The following is a 22,793-nucleotide window of genomic DNA, read 5'->3' as shown; positions in this document are numbered from 1 at the left end:
CAAAGATCATTGCCAAGGGCTCAGAAATCTCTTCCCTCACTTCCAGTGGTATCCTGGGATATCCCATCTGGCTCTGGGGACTTATCTATCCTAATGTTTTTAAAAAGTTCCAGCATATCCTCCTCCTTAACATAAACATGTTCAAGCTTATCAGCCTTATCAGCCTCAAACATCAAGGTCTCTCACTAGTGAATACTGAAGCAAATTATTCATTAAGGACCTCCCCTACCTCCTCCAACTCCAGGCGCATGTTTTCTGCTCTCTCCCTAATCGATCCTACCTTCACTCTAGTCATCCCCCTGTTCTTCACCTTAGAGTAGAATGCCTTGGGGTTTTCCTTATTCTCCTTGCCAAGGCCTTCCTTTGCCCCTTTCTAGCTCTGTCCATTCTCAAGCTCCTTCCTGGCTACTTTGTAACTCTAGAGCCCTGTCTGATCCTTGCTTCCTAAACCTTAAGTAAGCTTCTTTCTTCCTCTTCACTAGATATTCCACATCTTTTGTCAACCATGGTTCGTTCACTCTACCATCCTTCTCCTGCCTCAATGGGACAAACTTGTCCAGAACCCCATGCAAGTAATCTCTAAACAACCTCCACGTTTCCATTGTGCATTTCCCTGAGTACTTCTGCTCCCAATTCACACTCCCAAGTTCCTGCCTAATAGCATCACAATTCCCCCTCCCCCAATTAAATACTTCCCCATATTGTCTGCTCCTATCCCTCTCCAAGGCAAGGGTGAAGGTCAGGAATTTGTGGTCACTGTCTCTGAAATGCTCACCCACGGTGATCTGACACCTGACCAGGTTCATTGCCTAGTACCAGATCCAGAATGGCCTCTCTCATCGGCCTGTCCACATATTGTGTCAGGAATCCTCACTGGACACACCTAACATATTTCGCCCCATCGAAACCTTTTGCATTAAGGAGGTGCCAATCAATATTAGGGAAGTTGAAATCACCCATGACGACAACCCTGTCATCTTTGCACCTTTCCAAAATCTGCCTCCCAATCTGTTCCTCAGTGTCTCTGATGCTATTGGGGTGGGGGTGGGGGTCTATAGAATACTCCAATAGAGTGATTGCTCCCTTCCTGTTTCTGACCTCCATCCACACTGACTGAGTAGATGATCCCTCCAGGATGTCTTCCCTTTCCCCCACCTCTTTTACCTCCCTTCCCGTCCCTTTTGAAACATCTAAACTCCAGAACATCCAGCAGCCATTCCTGCTTTGTGACAGCCAAGTCTCTGTAATGGCCACAACATTGTAGTTACATGTACTGACCTTTGTCCCAAGGTCATCACCCTTGTTCCTGATACTTCTTGCATTAAAACAGACACACTTCAACCCATCCAGCTGACTGCAACTTTGCCCAATCAACTGCCTATCCTTCTTCAGTCTCTTTACACACTGCATCGACCTGTACACCAACTGACCTATCACTTGGGTTCCCTTCCCCCTGCTAAACTAGTTTAAACCCTCCACAATAGCTCTAGCAAACCTTTCCCCAAGGATATTGGTCCCCCTCCAGTTCAGTTGTAACCAGTCCCTTTTGTAAAGGTCATACCTTCCCCAGAAGAGATACCAATGACCCACAAATCTGAAACCCTGCCCCCTGCACCAATTTCTCAGCCACATTCATCTGCCAAATCAACCTATTCTTACCCTCACTGGTGTATGGCACAGGCAGTAATCCAGAGATTACAACCCTTGAGGTCCTGCTTTTCAGCTTCCTACCTAGTTCCCCATATTCTCTTTTCAGGATCTCAGCCTTTTTCCTACTTACGTCATGTGTAGCACGACTTCTGGATGCTGACCCTTCATCTTTTAAAATGCTTGTGGACCCGATCTGAGATATCCCTGACCCTGGGAGGCAACACAACCTGACTTCTGCAGCTTTTCCCTGGTAGGTCGTTCTCTCTCCTCCATCTCCCCCATGTCCCACACTCGCCCGCCACCCCACCCCACCCCACCCCACCCCCCCACCCCACCCCACCCCCCCCCACCCCACCCCCCCACCCCACCCCACCCCCCCCCACCCCACCCCCCCACCCCCCCACCCCACCCCACCCCACCCCACCCCACCCCACCCCACCCCACCCATTCAATTATCACCAAACAATTTGCAGCTGTGCCTCTTGTATTGTCTGGAAATACCTGGAAAAGAACTGGGTCCCAACACATACCTCTTTATATGGCTCCCACTTCTTGCACTGAGAGTCCTGCTTCTCACTCCAAGTCATGGCCCTTGCTACCTGAAAAAGGGGGAACATTTAGGAAACAGTGATCCCAGCTCCTTAAGTTTTAAGATTGCTATGAATAAAGATAGGAATAGATCTTGTGGGAAGGTATTAAATTTGGGGAGGGCAAATTACAAGAGTATAAGGCAGGAGCTTGGGAGAGTTGATTGAAAGATTGTTTTTGGGCAAGTCCACATCTGATTATGTGGAGGTTGTTTAATGTCCAACGGCACAGAATACAGGACAGGTATGTTCCAGTAAGAAGAAAGGACAAGGATGGCAAGGTAAGGGAACCTTGGATGATGAGAGAGGTTGAGAATTTAGTCAAGGAGGAAAAGGCAGCATACGTGAGGTTTAGGAAGCTAAAATTGAACAGGGCCCTCGAGGACTATAAGGAATTAGGAGAGCCAGGAGGAGCCATGAAAAGTCCTTGGCAAGTAGGATCAAAGAAAATCCTGAGTCACTCTATACATATATCAAAAGCAAGAGGATAACTAGGGAGAGGGTAGGGCCACTCAAGGATAGAGGAGGAACATGTGCTTGGAGGCAGAGGATGTGGGCATTTGTGTTGGTATTCACCAAGGAGAAGGACATGGAGGATAGTGAGATTAGTGTGGAGCATGATAATATGCCAGGGCATTTTGAGATAAAGAAAGAAGTGGTGTTTTTCTCTTGAAGAACATTAAGGTGGATGTCCCCAGGACCTGATGCGACATACCCCATGTTACTGAGAGAAACAAGAGATGAGATTTCCGGGGCCTTGATCTTGTCCTCTCTAGCCATAGGCGAGATCTTGGAGGACTGGCGAGTAGTTAGTTGTTCCTTTGTCCAAGTAGGGAAATAGGGATAATCCTGGAAAGTATAGATTGGTGAGTCTCACATCAGTGGTAGGGAAACTGTTGGAGAGGATTCTTAGGGATAGGATTTATGAACATTTGCAAACGCATGGCTTAATTAGGGACAGTTATCTTGACTTTGTGTGGAGCAGATCATGTCTTACTAACTTGATTGAGTTTTTTGAGGAGGTGATGAAGGTAGAGCAATGATCTTTTGCCTACATGGATTTTAGTAAGGCATTTGACAAGGGAGGCTCATCCAGAAAGATTAAGATGCATGGGATCCATGGGGTCTTGGCTGTTTGGATTCAGAATTGGTTTGACCATAGAAAGCAGAGGTTAGTGGTCAATGGGTTTTATTCTGGTTGGAGGTCTATTTCTAGTCATGTTCTGCAGGAATCTGTACCAGAACCCTTGCAGACTGTGATGTACATAGATGACTTGGATGAAAACATGGATAAGTGGGTTAGATTGTTTGCAGATGACACAAAGATTGGTGGCATTGTGTTTAGAGTAGAAGGTTGTGCTGTATTGTTCTATTCTATATTCTAGTCTCTTGGGATCCATGGCACTGTTTCTCCATTCTAATTGATTTGTCTTTTTGTTGTAAATGTTATATTTGTCATTTGGTTAATGGATGTATATGCTGGCTGATGTTATAGATGTGCCTTTGGTAGCTTTTAGAAAATTGCTTCCATTGAAGCTTAACACTGTGGCAACCACCAGAGGTTGGAAGAGTCTTTGTTTTAAAAACTGGTTGCAGGCCAACCTGGAATAGCCAACTTTGCTCCGTGCATGCTTCTCTTGTAAAACTGGTGTACCAAAGGCAGGTGGCAAGATTCAATTGAATCTAATAACATGCAGCCTTGATTTTAGCAGAGGGTGAGGTATGAGGGTGATTTGGTGTTATGACTGGCAGCCTCATTAAAATAGCCCATTTCCTGCCTGAACTTGATGGCAATGACCCTTCAGGTGGTGGGTGAGGATGCAGTGTAACTGGAGGATATGACCACAATAAATGGTAGGAGGGGTAGGGAGGCCCAAGGAATCTATGTTAGACAAAAAGAAGTCCAGCCCTGCAAAAGTACTTGCCCTTTCTTCTGCACTTGGTGCCTGGTAATTCCTGCTGAGCTGGCATCTCGTGTCAAAAGTGTCACTTGCCTTTCAAAATGATGCCAGGGTCACTGACTTGTTCATTTCACTGAGGCTCTCACCTGCCTGTGGCAAGGACCTCCAGCTTCTTCCTTGCAGTCAAAGCTGAATGCAGAGCTCATTAAAACAATTGGATGAGACCTCTATCTGATTTCACCCCCCCCCCCCCTTAAAACCAGCTCCTTTCTAGGCAGCAGTAGGCCTGCAGTTGCCACCGTGTACTAATCTCTGTGCTTATCTTGTGATCATGGAGCTTCACCTGCCAATGGAAACTTGCAGCATTGCTGCAATGATGATGAGCAAAATAACATGGGAAATAAATACTAAAAAGTCATTTGGTGACCATTTCTGCAGCTTTGCAAGTGTTATACAGTGAGAAACACATTGGTCACAGGTTGTTGCATTAATCTGAGATCATATGGGTTAATGTGCTTTATAATGATGGCTTGTTTTTCAACTATTAAATAGCTTTAGTGCTGCAAGTATAAGTTACAGATTAAAATCATGACTAATCAATGAAGGAAGGCTGTACACATGAGCACCACTCATAAAACTTGTCTGATCTTTAGTAAGACTGTAGCCAAATTTAAAAAAAATATGATGTATGAAAACTTAAACAAATGACCTTATAAAATTATTTTTGCTGATGCTGCTTTTTTTTTGCTTATAATCATCTGTGCTGAACTACTTGCTTTGGGAATATCATGACTGTTATTTCTTGTGCAGAATTGATGCCTGACCTTTTTTCTGTTGCAGATAATCATAGGGGAGTTAGCCTCAGTTCATTGGAACCATTTGTATTCAAACTCCTTTATTAGAAACTCCTATATAGCCACTGTGTATAAGGCAATTGGGACATTTTTATTTGGGGCTGCTGCAAGCCAATCTCTGACTGACATAGCCAAATATTCAATCGGGCGACTTCGGCCTCACTTCCTCGATGTTTGCCAACCCGATTGGGCGAAATTCAACTGCAATGTGGGGTACATAACTGACTTTACATGCCTGGGTGACAAACGGATGGCCAATGAAGCACGGTAAGTCTGAGTTAACTGAATTATATAAGATTTCCATAGAATTTTCATTTGATGCATTTTTAAATTTCAAACAACGAAAACAATTTTTAAACAAATTTTTTAATTTCCCATTATTGAGCGATCCAATACCAGGGGACATTCATTTAAGGTGAGAGGGGGTAGGATCAGAACAGAGGGGTATGTTTTTTACTGAGAGAGTAGTGGATGCCTGGAATGCGTTGCCTGATAGGGTGGTGGAGGCAAATTCATTGGGGGCTTTTAGGAGGGTCTTGGATGGGCACGTGAATGAGAGGGAAATGGGCATTCTGTAGGTAGGAGGGATTAGCTATGTCAGCACAACATTATGGGCCGAAGGGCCTGTTCTGTGCTATACTGTTCTATGTTTAAAAGTAAACTTTATTCATAATAAAAAAAATACATACAAAGGAATAAACACAGTGCAAAGCTTTTCACATTCTTGGTGTCATTTGGTCAATAAATTTAGTGTTAGCTCAACTTTTTTTTACATAGCACCATTGGCTCTCATGTGCCCCCTGGGGTGATACACCTTCCTTTGTTTGAGAGGCTTTCCCACAGGACTCAGCCCCTCAACGTCCAGTAGCGGAAGGACCCTATACTGTGGTCCTTCCCTACAGAGACTTTGCATTGGCCGCACCAAGTTTTTGTGCATCCATCAGCATGTACTCCTGCAGCCTAGAATGTGTCAGTTGGCAGCATAATCCTGCTGTGCTGGAAGACCTCAACAAGCTTCAGGCAGACCAAAGAGCAACCATCACCGAGTTGATGATCTTCCAGCAGCACTTGATGTCTGCCTCTGCATGTGTCCTGGGGAGCAGCCCATAGATCAGGGAGTCCATTGTTATGCAGCTGCTCAGGATGAATTGTGACAAGGACCCTTGCATCTGTCTCCACACCCTCTTAACAAATCCACAGTCCTGCAAAGAGGTAGGTGACCGTCGTCTGCTCCTCAATCAGATTTATTATCGCTGACTTGTATGACGTGAAATTTGTTGTTTTGCGGCAGTAGTACTGTACAAGGACATAAAATTAATATAAATTACAAGAATAAATAAATAGTGTAAAAATAAAGGAATAACGAGGTAGTGTTCATGGGTTCACGGACCATTCAGAAATCTGATGGCGGAGGGGAAGAAGATGTTCCTGATCGTTGAGTGTGGGTTTCAGGCTCCTGTACCTCCTCCCTGATGGTAGTAATGAGAAGAGGGCATGTCCTGGACGGTGAGGTTCCTTAATGATAGATGCACCGCCGCCTTGAGGCACTGCCTCTTAAAGATGTCCTCGACGGTGGGGAGGGTTGTGCCCATGATGCAGCTGGCTGAGTCTATAACCCTCTGCAGCCTCTTGTGATGCTGTGCATTGGAGGCTCCATACCAGGCTGTGATGCTACCAGTCAGAATGCTCTCCACAGTACATCTATAGAAATTTGTAAGAGTCTTCAGTGACATACCGAATCTCCTCAAACTCCTAACCAAGTAGAGCTGCTGATGTGCCTTCTTCGTGATTGCATCAATGTGTTGGGCCCTGGATAGATTTAAATTTTTTAAAATCCTCCGAGATGTTGACACCCAGGAGCTTGAAGCTGCTCACCCTTTCCACCACTGACCCCTCAAATGAGGACTGGTGTGTGTTCTCCCGACTTCCCCTTCCTGAAGTCCACAATCATTTCCTTAGTCTTGCTGACATTGAGTGCGAGGTTGTTATTGCAACACCAGCCAATTTATCTCACTCCTGTAAGCTTCCTCGCCATCTGAAATTCTACCAACAACAGTGTTGTCATCAGCGAGTTTATAGATGGTGTTTGAGCTGTGCCTAGCCACACAGTCATGAGTGTAGAGAGAGTAGAGCAGTGGGCTAAGCAAACATCCTTGAAGCGCACCTGTGTTGATTGTCAGCAAGGAGGAGATGTTATTGCCAATCCTCACTGACAGGAAGGGAGGCTTGGGATTGGGTGGGGGGATTGGCAGACCTGAGAATACAAGTCTTTTGTAAAGGTATGGCAGACTGTGGGACAGGCAACTTGAGGTCAGGGTTTGAAGGGATCAGTCATTTGTTGGGCAAGGGACTGGTATTGGGGCAAGTAGGCGGTTGGTGGGACAGCAAGGTCTGCTTAAGAGGGTTGGTTGAGCAGGTACGATGAGAGGGGCTGTAGGTTGAAGCCAAGATTGTAATGACAGATTATGGGGCTGGAGGCAGAATCACATCGCACAGAGAAGAGCATGGGTTTGTCAGGTGGTGGGGTTGGAGATTGCTGGGAAGGGTATTTAGGGTTGGGGATTGGGGTAAATTAAAAGATCTCTGCGAGTGAGAGAGAGGTGTGAGATTGTGTGTTGAGGTATATTGGCAGATCATTAGGTATAAGGTTCTGCTTCTGAGATTTGGGGTGGGGCAGAATGTATTGGGGTTAGCTCAGGATTGGGGTGAAGAAAACTGATTGGGGATTAGACCTCAGAGAATAAGGAATGGGTCAGCAGATTATAAGCGTTCAGGTTTGAGGTAGTTGGGAGATCATAAGCTGACTGACATAGGAATAGAACCCTTAGCTCCAACTACTAACCTCAGCACGTTTAGTTTAGGAAGTAGAAAATTACGTAGGTCCCCATTCCTGATTTCTTCCCACAAATCTTGCTGGAAACATGTATCAGCAGACACTGAACATACACTTTAGCAATGGTGATGAGGAATGATCACATAGTTGAAGTACCAGCAGCTGACCAGTGAATATGGAATTCCCTCGGGCTTGAGCTTTCAAAAGAGAAGGGTTCAAGATTCTGAATACAAGTAATATGAAATACAGCCTTGCACAATGCTATTTCTGAATATTATAATCCAGCAACAGCTGTGTTTTTACTATGGGGATTAGGGATTTGATGTCATTACAGTGTCTGTTCTCTACAAAGCTAGCTTGTCAATACTGGTGGAATTGGAATTCATTGAGCCAGAGTTAAGTCGCCAGCACAATGGAAAGAGCAGTGAGTTTGTCTTTCTAGATTACTTGATGTTTTCCAGGTTGATGTCTGTAGCAGCAGAGTGGAAAGCCAGTTAGATTTCTTTGTGATTTGATTAGATTAGAGTCTGCAGTGCATATTCCCACTGTTTCAACAACTAATTTCTTCTGCTTGGTTTACATTATCTATAATACCTGCATTTAAATTCATGGGGAGAAAAGCTTGTTAGCTCAGCCCTAGCATTTATGATAAAGTGAATATCATATTGAATTGATGTTAATCCTTTTGCATGGGGGAAATGTCCTTTCAGACTTGAAACTCATTTTATACAACAAGGAAGAGCATAGGACGGTAAAAAAACATCTTCAACCATATCCATAGAGGATTTGTTTGACTTTGTTGGAGCTGTGTATTGGACGCATAATATATCATGGGGAATTTTATAATATATGCCATCCCCGAGGAACATTTTTTTTGCATAAAAAACATGGCTGAAATGTGCAGTATCTGTCAATGAAAGGGAAGGTTGGGCAGGGTGTTTACAACAGACCAGTCCACTGCCTACAAAGCTGAAAGTTGTGTTTGTTAAGTAATCCTTCCACTGCAGTCTCTTAGTTCTCTATTACTAGGGAACATTCATTTTCCATTACAATTGTTCCTTCATTGTTGTTAGGAATGCAGGGATGGACTTGTCTCCATAACATTTTCTTGTGAGAGAAAAGAAAATAGTTGACATTTTCCTTTTTCTCAAGCAGTCATTTGGGTTAAGGATGATTTGTTTCCACCCCAGTTTGGAGCTGGCCGATGACACCGATTAGGGAAGGGGGAAGGAGAAGGCCTGCAGACTCTGCCGTGGTTGGTTGGAGAGCTTGGGAGGCGGTGCTCTCCTTCTGCCATTTACACCAGGCCTCTGTGATCTTGATGAGTGAACACCAAATTCTAAATTCCATCTCTGATGCTCCTTCTCTATTTGGTTGATCACAAGACAGGAATTTCCGTGGGTCAGTGAAGATTATCCCAAGGAGACTTTGAGACAATGCTGGAAGCACTTTCTCAAATCCTCCTGATGATCTCATGCTATGATGGAGCTTGGAGCAGTCAGCCTGCCTCGGGAGACAGGTGTCAGGCATGCAATCGATGTGGCATGAATGCAATTAGAACCTTAGTGTTGGCCTGGGAGAGAACAATGTTGTTGGTTTGTTTATCCTGCTATTGGTTTGGAGGATTTTGTGGTGACAGGGCAAGTACCACCAGTGCAAAACTTTGTGTGCCAAATGCAGGTAAACCATGTATCCAAAGGCTACAGAAATGGGGATCATTGCTGCCTGCCCAGTTTGGGTTCGTCCTCTCTGAACACTTTAGTAGAGTATTAGTTGACAAATACTTATTGTAATAAATAAGTCTGATTGTGATGCATCACTATCTCCAGTTAGCAAATTCTTTATTGAAAAAAGTTAGCATTAAGTTAACAGTTGAGAGCAATTGCCACATGTCTGCTTCATGAATATATAATATGAAACACCTTACCTGCAGAAAGAACTAATCAAATATAATTTTAAAAGGTCACAGTAGAAGACTTGAAAATCAGAATTTTCCAAACCAGTGCTAGCAATAAGATGAGGTAGAAATCCAATTCCAAAACACATAGGTTGAAATATTTTTTTAAATGTCAAGAGCAGGATAGTGCATTCCTTTTGATTGAAGCTGATTAAAATACTCTCTTTTGTTCCAGTTTCCTACTTGCATTTTATTAAATGTAGCACCCAGAGCCTGCAGTAATGAGTGAAAGTTGTAACTGAGATTGTGTTTGCTATTATGTATTTTTTTAATAAATCTTGCTCCCAGCACATGGCTTTGGCTAAGTGAGGTACAAACTGGAAATTTAGGTGCAGTGTTTTACGGTGATTTCCTTCCATTAATTGTGTGTTGGGACGTCAAATTCATAACGTCTACATTGCAAGATATTTACATTGGATTGTTATTAAGAATAGCACTGGTGTTGGATTTCATGAAAATGGCAGGGTCTAGTAATTTTAGAAAGAAAGGAAAGCTGAGGATGGTATTCAAAGGGTGCTGCTACAGTGTGTGTAGTGTGGTAACAAACTGTACCCAGTCTACTTCCCATACATCCAGCTTCTCCTCTCACTCCATCGGTTCAGTGATCTTGCAGGCATCTTCTCAAAGGTGGAAGTAGCCAGGAGAAGCCACAGAGCTTTCAATTCATCTGCCATTAGTCAGTTATAGCGCAGCGCTGGCAATGACGTGGAGGAGAAAGTAAAATTAAAAAGGCAGACCAAGGAAATCATTATTAACTTATTGAAGTATTAACTTGAAACGTTCCACCTTGTCTGACAGTCATTATTTCTACTAATTAATTATTTATTCTATTAAAATGTTTTCCCACAAGAACCAGAGAACTAAATCTTTGTTTTAGATAGAATTCATGATGTTAAGAGTTTTAGACATTTGTGTTACCTGATTTATGGGGCCCTACTTTTAAATTGCAGATGAATAATGGTACCTTAATCCCTCAGCCCCCATCTCTTACTTATTGAAATACCCACAGCAGACTGCTGAAGTTAGCTACAACAGCAGTCTCTGGCTGTGCCTTTATATCATTTAGTCATAGAGCTACATTCTCTTTCAGCAAAGATTTGCCAACTCATCCATGTCCTTTTGATGAGTTGATGTAAGTTGCATGCTTGTGTTCTGAAGTCAAACACTGAGCAGAGCTGAACTTTTATCAATCTTTGCCAAATAAGAGAATATAGTTTAGAAAATAAAAGTCCTTCCGTATTGTCTGGGCAATGTATACAATCTGACTGCAGAATCTCTTGCTGCAGATGGACATTGATTCAGTGGAAATAATGACTGGAGCATGAGGTGGAACGTTACTGTTAACATTTCAATGGCCTGATAATGATTTTCTTTGGTACTATAAATGTTATTTTCTTCTCCACGTCATTGCCACTGCCTTGGTGTAACTGACTAATGGCAGATGAATTGAAAGCTCTGTGGCTTCTGGCTACTTCTCCCTTTGAGAAGATGCCTGCATAATTGTTGAAGTGGAGATCAGAAGCTGGATGCCTGGAAAGAAGACAAGGTACAGTTTGTTATCACACTAACAGATTCTGTTGCAGCACCTTTTGAATACCATTCTCAACTTGCCTTTCTTTCTGACATGACTAGACATTGCCGGCTTCATGAAATCTCACACCATAAGACATAGGAACAGAATTAGGCTATTCGGCCCATCGAGTCTTCTCCACCATTCGATCATGGCTGATTTTACTTTTCCCTCTCAACCCCATTCTCCTGCCTTCTCCCCGTAACTTTTGACACCCTTACTAATCAAGAACCTATCAATCTTCGCTTTAAACATACCCAATGACTTGGCCTCCACAGCTGTCTGTGGCAATGAATTCTACAGATTCACTACCCTCTGGCTAAAGAAATTTCTCCTCATCTCTGTTCTAAAGGGATGTCCTTTTATTCTGAGGCTGTGCCTTCTGGTTCTAGACTCAGCCTTTACTGGAAACTTCCTCTCCACGTCCATTCTATCCAGGCCTTTCAATATTCGGTAGGTTTCAAGGCGCCCCCCCCCCCCCCCCCATCCTTCTAAACTCTAGCGAGTACAGGCCCGGAGCCATCAAATGCTCCTCATACATTAACGCTTTCATACCTGGGATCATTCTCGTAAACCTCCTTTGCACCCACTCCAATGCCAGCACATCCTTCCTTAGATATGGGGCCCAAAACTGCTCACAATACTCCAAATGAGGTCTGACCGATGCCTCATAAAGCCTCAGCATTACATCCTTGCTTTTACATTCTAGTCCTCTCGAAATGAATGCTAACATTGCATTTTCCTTTCTTACTACCAACTCAACTTGCAAGTTAACCTTCAGGGAATCCTGCACTAGGACTCCCAAGTCTATTTGCACCTCCAATTTCTGAATTCTCTCCCCATTTAGAAAATAATCTGAGCCTTTATTCAGTCTACCAAAGTGCATGACCATACATTTCCCTACGCTGTATTCCATCTGCCACTTTGCCCAACCCTTCCAAGTCTCTCTGCAGATTTCCTGCTTCCTCAACACTAACTGCCCCTCCACATATCTTTGTATCATCTACAAACTTGGAAGCCATCAATTCCATCATCCAGATCATTAACATATAACATGAAAAATAGTGGACTCAACACTGACCCCTGCAGAACATCAATAGTCACCGGCAGCCAACCAGAAAAGGCCCCTTTATTCTCACTCTTTGTCTTCTGTCAGTCAGCCAATCTTCTATCCATGCTAGTACCTTTCTTGTAATGCCATGGGCTCCTATCTTGTTTAGCAGCCTCAACCTCCTCTATTCTTAATAGCAATCCAATGTAAATACCTTGCAATGTAGACATTATGAATTTGACCTCCCAGCACACAACTAATGGAAGGAAATCACTGTGAAACACAAAGACTGCACCTAAATTTTCAGTTTGTATCCCAGCTAGTCAAAGCTGTGTGCTGCAAGCAAGGATTTATAAAAACATGTAAAAGTAGGCATAATCTCAGTCACGACTTTCACTCATTGCACCCAGAGCCTGCAGTAAAATTTAAAACAAAAATTTAAGTGAGAGACTATTTTAGTGAGCTTCACTCAAAGGAATGCACTATCCTGCTCTTAACAATGTAAAAAAATATCTTAACCCTAATGTGTTTTGGAACTGGATTTCTATCACATCTTGGAAAAAGTGTTATTTCTAGCATTGGTTTGAAAAATTCTGATTTTTAAATCTTCTGCTGTCGCAGAAGCAGCTTGTCTCCCAATTTAAAGCAAGGAAGAGAGATGTTGGAGATTTTTACATTATCAGGCTGTCTGGCGGGCATAAATCCTTTGGCCCTAGTCACTGCTGTTGATTGTCTGCCAGAGACCAGTTATATTCTGGACTGCCAGCACCAGCATTTCTCACCCTACACAAGCCCACTGTTACCCTACCCCCACCCAGGCTCCCTCCCAAACTGATTGTGCCATTTTAGCAACATGCACACAGCTCACTCCTACCTGAGTGTGCATTTTTTGTGAAGACTTGATTGAAGAAATGGAATAACTTGTGATCACAAGGATTAATTCTAAGGTAATTCTCGGCAAATGTTTAAAAAAGGTGAATCTGGATCAAAACCTGGGCCTCTGTACCTCCCTCTGCAACTGGATCCTTGACTTCCCAATAGGAAGACCACAGTCAGTGCAGGTCGGTAATAACACTTCCTCCTCGCTGACTATCAACACAGGCTCACATCAAGGATGCGCGCTTAGCCCACTGCTCTACTCTCTCTACTCTCAGGACTGTGTGGCTACGCACAGCTCAAACGCCATTCATAAATTCGCAGATGACTCCACTGTTGTTGGTAGAGTCTCAGATGGCGATGAGGAGGCGTACAGGAGTGAGACAGAATGGCTGGTTGAGTGGTGTCGCAACAACAACCTTGCACTCAACATCAGCAAGACCAAGGAACTGATTGTGGACCTCAGGAAGCGGAAGTCGGGAGAGTACACACCAGTCCTCGTTTTCCACCGTCATATTTCTGAGCAATCCATGAACACTACCTCATTATTCCTTATTTGCACTATTTATTTATTTTTGTAATTTATAGATTTTACGTCTTTGTACTGCTGCTGCAAAACAACAAGTTGCACTTCATATATCAGTCATAACAAATCTGATTCTGAAATATGAGACAACTGGAAATTTGATAAAGGATAGGACAATTCCTCTTAAAAGGGGAAAGTTTAGGGAGGCAATTTCTGAGCTTAGGGTCCTGGCTGGTGAATACATGGTCACCAACGGTAGGAAAATTAAGTTTAGGGCTGATCGAGAGGGTGTATTTGGAGGACTGGTGATATTTTGGAGGCCTGTAGGGCTGTAGGCGATTAGAGATGGGAAGGACTGAGGTCACAAGAGGGTTTTAAAATGAGAAGGATTTTAAAATCTATCTAGTTTTTTATTCACAGTTAATATAGGCCATCCAGCATTAGGGTTAGGGTTGTTGATGAATGGGATGGTGTGAGTTAGTGCTCGGGCAGCAGAGTTTTGGTTGACTTCTGAGTAGGATGAGAGAGGGCAGCCGGGAATGTGCAGGGAAAGATCAAATCTAGAGTAACAAAGGCACGGGTGAGCGGTCCTGTAGCTGTGCTGAGGCAGGGCGAGACTATGAAGTTCCTGCCTCTGATGTCTTTTCAGGCCTTGCCAGTGACCTTGTAGGGTAACAATCGGTGTGAGTTGCATTAAGGCCCCTGGAAAGCACCCATCCCTGGGACTTGTTTTGGCAGAGGGGTCAGCATCTTCCTGCAGACGGGAATTTTGCTCTGTTTCAGTGTCCCAACTTATTGCACGAAATTTCACACTCAATATTTGGTGGTGATGTTCTTGTTTTATAGTACCTGTAAACTATTAAGTATTCAAACTTCATAAATGGAAGTAACTCAAAAGCCAGATGAATAGGATCAATGAGATATTAAAATTTTAAAAATCTCAAACTTGACCCCAATCTTCCACTTCTTGTTTTAATGCCAGCAATAGAGTCATAAGTAAAAGGGTGGTCAGGCAACGAGCATGTTTCAAGGAAGTTAGTTAACCACTGTTATTGAAGTAGGATGTGAGCCTCATTTTGTCTTTTATGGGTTTAACCCTGGCTTGGCTGGGTTTCTGTTAGCTCTGGAAGCCTGTCGGGTTAAGGGAAGCAAGAACAAATTTGATGTTGCTTGTGGGCCTGGAAGAGCAGGAGTTGTTGCTACCAGTAGCTTCCTTCCTTGCCTGCCATTGAGCCTTGCGTCAGAATCCTTCTGAGACTTCCAATAAACAGGTGCCTTGAAATTGCAGCCTCAGAGATCAAACCCCTCTCCCTTCCACTGCACAGATGCAGGCTTCCGTCCTGCTCCTGGGGTTGGAACTTCTTCCAGAGTGTTCTCATCCAAAAGGGTTCTTAACCAATTGGTCAGGATGGATTTCAGTTGGGGAATGTGTTGGGGGGTAAAAGGATGCACTGTGGAGCTAAAACTTAACAAAATCTGTCTCGATCAGTCTTGGGATGAATGTGCCAGTTATTGTAACTTATTTATGGTGCTTCAAATTCATATTCATTGAAACTGTGTGGAAATGACTCTGACTAAATGGTTATTGATAAACACCAAATGAACAGGGTTTGATTAAAGTGATTTGGATGGTAGCAGTGTTCAAATGAGTCAACTCGTGGCAGTCGGGAAGCTGCCTTGAATTATGGATGGCGGTCCAATCCCCTCCTGTTTGGTTGGATGCAGAGGTTCTACTTCACTGACCACCACCCACTGCAGCCTGGAGTCAGGCAGTGTAGCCTGGACTGTGACTGGCCTCAGGCATTGTGTGAAAGTTGGACCTTAAATGTCCCTGACAGCCAGCGTTGCTGGGGCAGGGCTCTGCTGGTGATAAGGTCTGGAAGTCGTCTTTATCGGCTTTTTAATTGACTCAACCATTTGGATATGTTCAGAAACTACTGGAAGTAAATAAACAAGGGTTAATTTTAAATTATGTTTGAGTTTTAAGTATTTTGTTTGAGTTACTTTTTGAAATTATTAATCTTGCCCTATGTCTCCTGATCTGTGGTCTTGCAATCTCCGCTGGAATTGGTGGGGTCCTGGGTTCTGTGCCAGATCTGGTCAGTTATCAGCAATGAAGTCAACTGGCAGAAATGGTCTTCCAAGTCTGTCCATGGGTTCTGGAGTTCCACAATTCCCAGCACTCATGTGGAAGTATGGGGACTTGTGGTTGTATGATCCAGCCCATAACCTCAAGTGAAGGAAAAAAAAAGGTGTGAGGATAAAAGTTAATCAACTTGTGATTGGCAGTTTAAATTGATAGGTTTAAAACATTAAAAGAAGCCTGAAAATCCATTTAAATACTCTTGTATATTTTCAAGTATTGTAGCAATTACTGGTTTTACAAAGTGAATGGATGTGCCTAAAAGATCCAGTCTTTTTTTGTCATGATGCTTCTCTGAAGACGGTAATGATGTAGCATTTTTTTCTCCCTCCAGGCTCTCCTTTTTCTCTGGCCATTCATCCTTCTCCATGTACTGCATGATGTTCCTCGCAGTGAGTATTTTGCTATTTTTACTGGCGTGGCTGCCTTTTTGCTGTGCACTGCACAGTGTATTGCTCAACTATTTGCTTCATCAGCAATGCCCTTCAAACTTATGGCTGAGAGCTGAGATGATGATTAACTTGCAGATTGATTCAGTTTCATGCGGCTGAATGTTAATGCTGGGAAGGGTTTTGTTTGGAGCTGTGATAAAACATTAAAAGTGGAGAGAGAGAGGAAACAATTGCTGAGAGTGGAATCTGTCATATCAAATAAGGTCTGCCTGATAGATTGAGCTGGAGGTCTACTCATTTGGATGTATTTTCATAATCTTTGACATTTTTAACTTGCCTAAGGTTTGAATTGCACATTGTAGACATAGGGAAACTTCTTCCAAAATCCACAAACTTTGCAGGAAAAGGTGGACAACCCTCACTGGGCAACAGTGGAATTTTAAACATTTGAATTTGCCACAAGATATGTGGCCTCCATATTGAGATAATTTTCTACCCTGTATTTCTCAATCTTTGATTTGACTTCTGATCAATGTTTAAATTGATTTTGTGTCCTTTTTCCATTCTAATATCTGAAAAATTTCAGTGGCATCTCAATAATCTTGCAGCATTATAACCAAACACCAAGTGCTAGTAATAGTTTTACTATGTTGTTGTTGGATCTGTAAAAGTTTGCTTCCTCTGCCACAAATGAAAGAAAAAGGAAGCTAATAACACAACAGAGCACTGCACTAAAATTTATACCACTTAATATTCTGCTGCATTGGATCAACTGTAATAAAAAAAATGAGATGAGATACATATGTAGTATTAGTGTTAATTCATAAGCATTTTGTACGGGGAAAGCACAAGTGGGAGTGAATTCCAGTTTTCTGACTTGCAGCAGGAGATTGCAATGAGTCTTCATTCCACTGGTGTGGGGACCCTGGGGGAGAAATAACATGTAGGATGGTGCCCAATCACCTTATAAGATAACTTAAAAGAAATAAATTCTGACGATTGCTATACAAAGAATACTAATAAAATAAACAAGAAGAGTTGTAACAGAGAGAGCTTGTAGCTTAGAGCTGAAAGAAGGGATGCCAACCCAACCTGTGTTTTTCTTATGTTGGGGAGTAAGACTGGTGAGATGGAAGAATTTCCCAAGTATGGCAGCAGACCTGGGGATGCGGCAAGGGGGAGTTTCAGTTCTACAAAAATTGAATTGTTGGCAAGAAGACAAAACTGAATCTGCTGGCACCGGGTTTAGTATTAGGAAGGTAAATTGTCAATTCTGTTAGAAAGTGCAAGACATGAAGAAATAATTTGAACGTTACTGCTCTTCATGAGTTTAATTCCATGGGTGTACTGCTGTGTTTACTGGTTGAGTTTTGATTGACCCACACATTTCTGATAAACATTTAACATGTCAATTTGCTTCCTGCAATAAAATTACACCTGAAGCCTCAATTTTCAGCACCATCCTGTTCTCACAAGCTGCCCAACCTCTAACTCTTTAGCCTGGGCTGAACTCGCATTTGGTCCAGTGCTTGGGTTTGTGGACATACCCCATCAACAGTACCAAGATGCCCTCACAAACACTAACATTGTAATCCATGCATTTGCTATCTCAGCACCTGATTTATGGAAAACCATGCATGTTAACCTTTTAGCCTCGGTCTTCAACCACTAAACCTTTACACTGAGGAATCCTTTTAAAGCCTCCCATTTTCTTCTCTGCTTTCAATTGTCCTCTGAATACCTCCTTAACCATGCTTTCAATCGTTTCCCTTATTTTCCTTCACTTGTAATCCAAGCTCATGTGATGTACCCTGTGGTCTGTTCAAGGAAGGGGGTGGGGGGAGCTGTTGTTTGAAAAAAATCTGATGCAACTTTTCAGCCACTTTTTTCTGAGAAAACTAGAGGTTTAGAGCAATGAAATCTGAAGGAAGTTGGTGAATATAGAGTGCAGCCATCACCAAGAAAATGAAAATAAAAAAAACTGCAGATGCTGGAAATCTGAAATAAAAACAGAAAATGCTGCAAACCCTCAGCAGGTCCAGCAGTAGCTGTTATATTGCTTAATTATATAATTATATAATCTTTATTTTCAAGTGACTGAAATATTTCCCTCAGATGTAATAATTTCCAAAGCGTGCACACACTGTGGTAAAATATTCCATGCCTTGAAACACTATTGATATAGTTATTTTTACTGAGCTTTTCTCCTTGCTGTCATTGACCATTAGAAATCAATGCTTTCTCCAGCTCGATTTGTATAATTCTTCCTTCATTGTGTTAATGATGAAATGTGCAATGAGAGATGTTGTATTTGCGTGCACAACTAGTATTTCACCCCTCTCATCCAAATTGGCTTATTTCTAATTATGCCATAATGTGATATTGTCCAGTAAATCTAGAATTAAAACTTGGCCTTTTTGAATCTTAGAATTGTTACAACACAGGTGGTTATTCAGTCCATCGTCTCTTAGCTTTTTGCATGAGAAATCCGGTCCCCTGTCCTGAAGCCAACTTCAAATCCATGCTAAATGTGCCTCTTATTTAGTGGGCTTCAGTTTTACTGAATAGCTTTTATGTGACACATCATTTGTAAGTTGATGCACACAACCTGAACCATGGTGCCCTCATAATCTCTGTGTTCTTCAATCAAAAAACAATTGTTAATTAAGAACAATTTACCTTTAGCAAATCTGTGCAGGTTTATCTTTTGTATTAGCCTTATGTTCAAGTGATGACCATTTCTAGCAGCTTTCTCACCAACTGCGTTAAGCTAACTAGCCTGTAATTGTTGGATTTATTTTTATATCTATTCATGATTAATATTAATGATTCGGATTGTAGGGGAGTCCAGATCTAGGGAGAATAGATTTAGGGTGAGAGGGGAAAGATTTAAAGGGGACTTGGGCAACTTTTTCACACAGGGGGTGGTGAGTATATGGAATGAGTTGCCAGAGGACGTGGTTGAGGCAGGTACAATAGTAGCATTTAAGAAGTACATGCAGGGGTGGGGCTTAGAGGGATATGGGGCTGAACGCAGGAAATTGGGACTAGGTGGGTGGGCACCATAGTTGGCGTGGACTCATTGGGCTGAAAGGCCTGTATCTGTGCTGTATTGCTCTATGACTGAGGGAATTTAATGTAATATCTCCAAGCTTGTGGACAGCATAGAGCTGTATGGGAGTCTGAAATGTGAGGAGGATGCAGAGGCTTTAGTGTGATATATGCAGGTTGACTGAGTGAACAAATGCACGGTGCAGCAGGTGGTTATGAGACCAAATGATATGTTGGCCATCATAGTGGGAGAATGTCTTACTGCAATAAAACAGGGCCTTGGTGACACCACATCTCAAGTGTTCTATGCAGTTTTGGCCTCCTTATCTGAAAACCCGTATTCTTGCAATGGCGGGAGTGCAGTGAAGAGTCACCAGGCTGATTCCTAGGATGGCAAGACTACCATATGAAGAGATTCGGGGAAATGTCTTCACCTAAAAAGTGGTGAACTTGTGGAATTCTCTACCACATGGAGCAGTTGAAGCCAACTCATTAAATCTATTCAAGAAAGAGTTGGGTATATTTACAGTCACTAAAGAGATCTAGGGATGTGGGGAGAAAGCAGGACCATGGAGCTGAATTTGGATGATCAACCATGATCCCATTGAAAGGCTGAGCAGGCTCGAAGATTCTTATTTCATATGTTTCAATCCTCCTTTGAGCAAGGATGTAATATTTGCAATACCCCGAAAACTCTTGCAGCATCTGCAGGTCTAAGCAGTTTTGGAAGTTTGGATGGCCAGTACTTCAACAGGTCTGATCCTTGTTTTCCTCACCAAACCTAAGATGCATCTTATCTGGACCTGGTGACTTAGCTTCTTTCTTTATCAATAAATTAAATGTTCCCAAGGTTGTACCTTTTGGGGAAAAAAAAGAAACAGGTAATTGAAATGCTGGAAAGGCTGAAAATTGAGAATGGGGATGACAAGAAAGGTTGGCTGTACTTCAGGTAGTGTAGTTCTCAGATATTACCTTTACAATATCTCTTGCCTCCATGCATATATCTGTTTTTGCCTGTCATTAAATGGCTCGATCTCTACTCTGCCCATCTATTTATTATTAATATTGCCTATGTGATTTTTTTGATGTCGGCTTTGTATCTTTTTCATTTCCCCTTAACCTTTTTTAATGATAGTTCAGAGCTCTCTCACTCAGGCTGATATGAAATAGACTGAAATTAATGGATGTGCTAAAGCTATCAAAACATATGTTTCAGTGCCTGGACCAAATTACTAAATTTGTTTTGATATTTTTTCCAAGGAGTAAGTGGATTGATAGATTTTGCTAATTATTTAAGAACAGAGAATTTACAGTGGCCTCTGCTGCGAAGTTGTATGTGCCCTTTGTAAAATATGTGAAGATGAATGTTGCAAACTAAAATTCTATTCATTGTGTTAATTCTGATTGCAGTAGGCAGTAACTAAAAGATGCTTGTGGGATGAGTATCTCCATCTATCTTTTCTATCCAGAAATTTCGACTTGCTTCCTGTTTATTTCCTTGGAAGTTGAAATACATTCCTGGTAGCTGTTTTATCAGGACCATTGATTGCATTAGCTGTAGACTAACAAGGCCGGCTTAATTCAGGATAATGACACCGCAACAAAATTGCAATTTTTTAAACAACAGATCATCACAGCGATTCTGAAATAGTGCTCTCTGCAGCTGAGAGCTACTGCTATAATCAATTCATGTTTAAGTTTAGTAATGGTCTCATCACATCTTTTATCTTACAATTATCTCCCGTGGGTTCTTAAGGCAAGTTCGTGCGTTTGGGTTTAGTTCCAGAGTCACCGGTCACTCTGGCATTTTACCCAAGTGCCCAAACTTTCATGTGTGAGCCATAATAGAGCCAATTACCAAGCTTTTGAGCCATATTCTTTATTTATTCAAGGCATCTATTGATTATTCCTATCATTTGTTGGACTGAGTGGGTTGATCAGCCATTTCAGGGGGAATTTGAGAGTTAGCCACAGTCGCCAATCTACAGTTGTAGTTCAGCAAGACCTGGAAGAATGGCCGACATTAATGAACCAGATGGATTTGTACAGCAGTCAACTATTGACACACCAGTAGTGTTGTCATCATAATTGGTGTGTTATTTTAAATTCCAGATTATTAACTAAATTACACAGCTGCCAATGTCTCTGGATTGTTAGTCAGCCTTCTGTACCCCAGTATTTATCCTTGGGTAAGACTATGTACACATCTAATGTTGTGCAATGATTTTATTCATTGTAACTTTGAGGATTGTCAAATTACATCATTTTGATTAGACATTCCACCTCCTCAGTTTTGTTGTAACATTTACATTGTAAAGCTATTAATAAACCATACTTGATTTGACCACTAAACAATTTCAGTTTCACAGTGCTGTTGATTACAGCACTGGTATGTCTACAATGCCAGTACAAGGTAGTATTTTTGCAAGTCATAGAGTCAGAGCAATACAGCAAAGATACAGGCCCTTCAGCCCAATGAGTCCTTGCCACCAACGTGCCCACCCAGCTAATCCCAATTTTCTGCGTTCAGCCCATATCCCTCTAAGTCCTGCCACTCCATGTACCTATCCAAGTGCTTCTTAAATGATACTATTGTACCTGCTTCAACCACTTCCTCTGACAACTTGTTCCATATATTCACCACCCTCTGCATGAAAAAGCTGCCCCTCGGGTCCCTTTTAAGTCTTTCCCTTCTCACCCTAAGTCTATGCCCCCAGTTTCCCCCTACCCTGGGGAAAAGACTGTTACCGTCCACCTTATCTATGCCTCTCATAAATTTTAAACAATTCTATAAGGTTGCCCCTCATTCTCCTACGTTCCAGGTGGGAAGGGTGATAACAAATTTGGAGAATGAGAGAAACGGTGGTTCATCTAATTAATGTGTCGTTTAAAAGAATTTGATCTCTCTTGCAATTTTGCAGATAAATTCATTCTTTACCTCTTCTACCTTTTTAGTACCTTGTCAGTGTTATTCCCTGTGCATGAAGGGACTAGTTGCTGTTGGAGGGAATCAAAGCAACACCCAATCCTTTACTCCTCTGAAAGAGGAACCCTGTGATTTTTGTTTTTCTTAACCCACTCAACTGAAACTGAGACAGACAAGAATGTTAGCAGAGATTAGCCAGCAACCTACATCAAGAGGCTCTAATGTCTAAGTTCCAAGCAGAGTTCAGTTAGAAAACAAATCACATTCAGATGAGTGGCCACTGAGCAGACGCTGAACAGGCACAGCAGGCATTACCTTTTATAAATTAAAAATTCAGTCTACATACACTTTTTGCAGTATAAATTCCTGTATCCATACATCTAATAGAAATTGCTGATGTTAACATGTAAGTGACTTACAAATTAGCAGGAGCAATTGATCAAGTTGTACAAAGGCTGAACAATGGTGTGATTTAA

The 22,793-nt window shown here is 42.2% G+C and overlaps 1 protein-coding gene across 2 annotated transcripts in view; it reads left to right on the top strand.

The window, feature by feature from the left end:
• Positions 1-22,793, top strand: part of plpp1a (phospholipid phosphatase 1a) — a 97,467-nt gene that overhangs the window by 57,414 nt on the left and 17,260 nt on the right. For both annotated transcript variants that reach the window (XM_052036911.1, XM_052036920.1), the window contains exons 3-4: positions 4,979-5,259; positions 16,283-16,340. In XM_052036911.1, coding sequence (XP_051892871.1) covers positions 4,979-5,259; positions 16,283-16,340 — 339 coding nt within the window. The remainder of the gene's footprint in view (positions 1-4,978; positions 5,260-16,282; positions 16,341-22,793) is intronic.

The sequence above is a fragment of the Pristis pectinata genome, chromosome 2 (genome assembly GCF_009764475.1).
Source record: "Pristis pectinata isolate sPriPec2 chromosome 2, sPriPec2.1.pri, whole genome shotgun sequence".
NCBI classification, from domain to species: Eukaryota; Metazoa; Chordata; class Chondrichthyes; order Rhinopristiformes; family Pristidae; genus Pristis; species Pristis pectinata.
The sequence above is the reverse complement of the archived record's forward strand: the minus strand, read 5'-3'. Positions and strand labels throughout refer to the sequence as shown.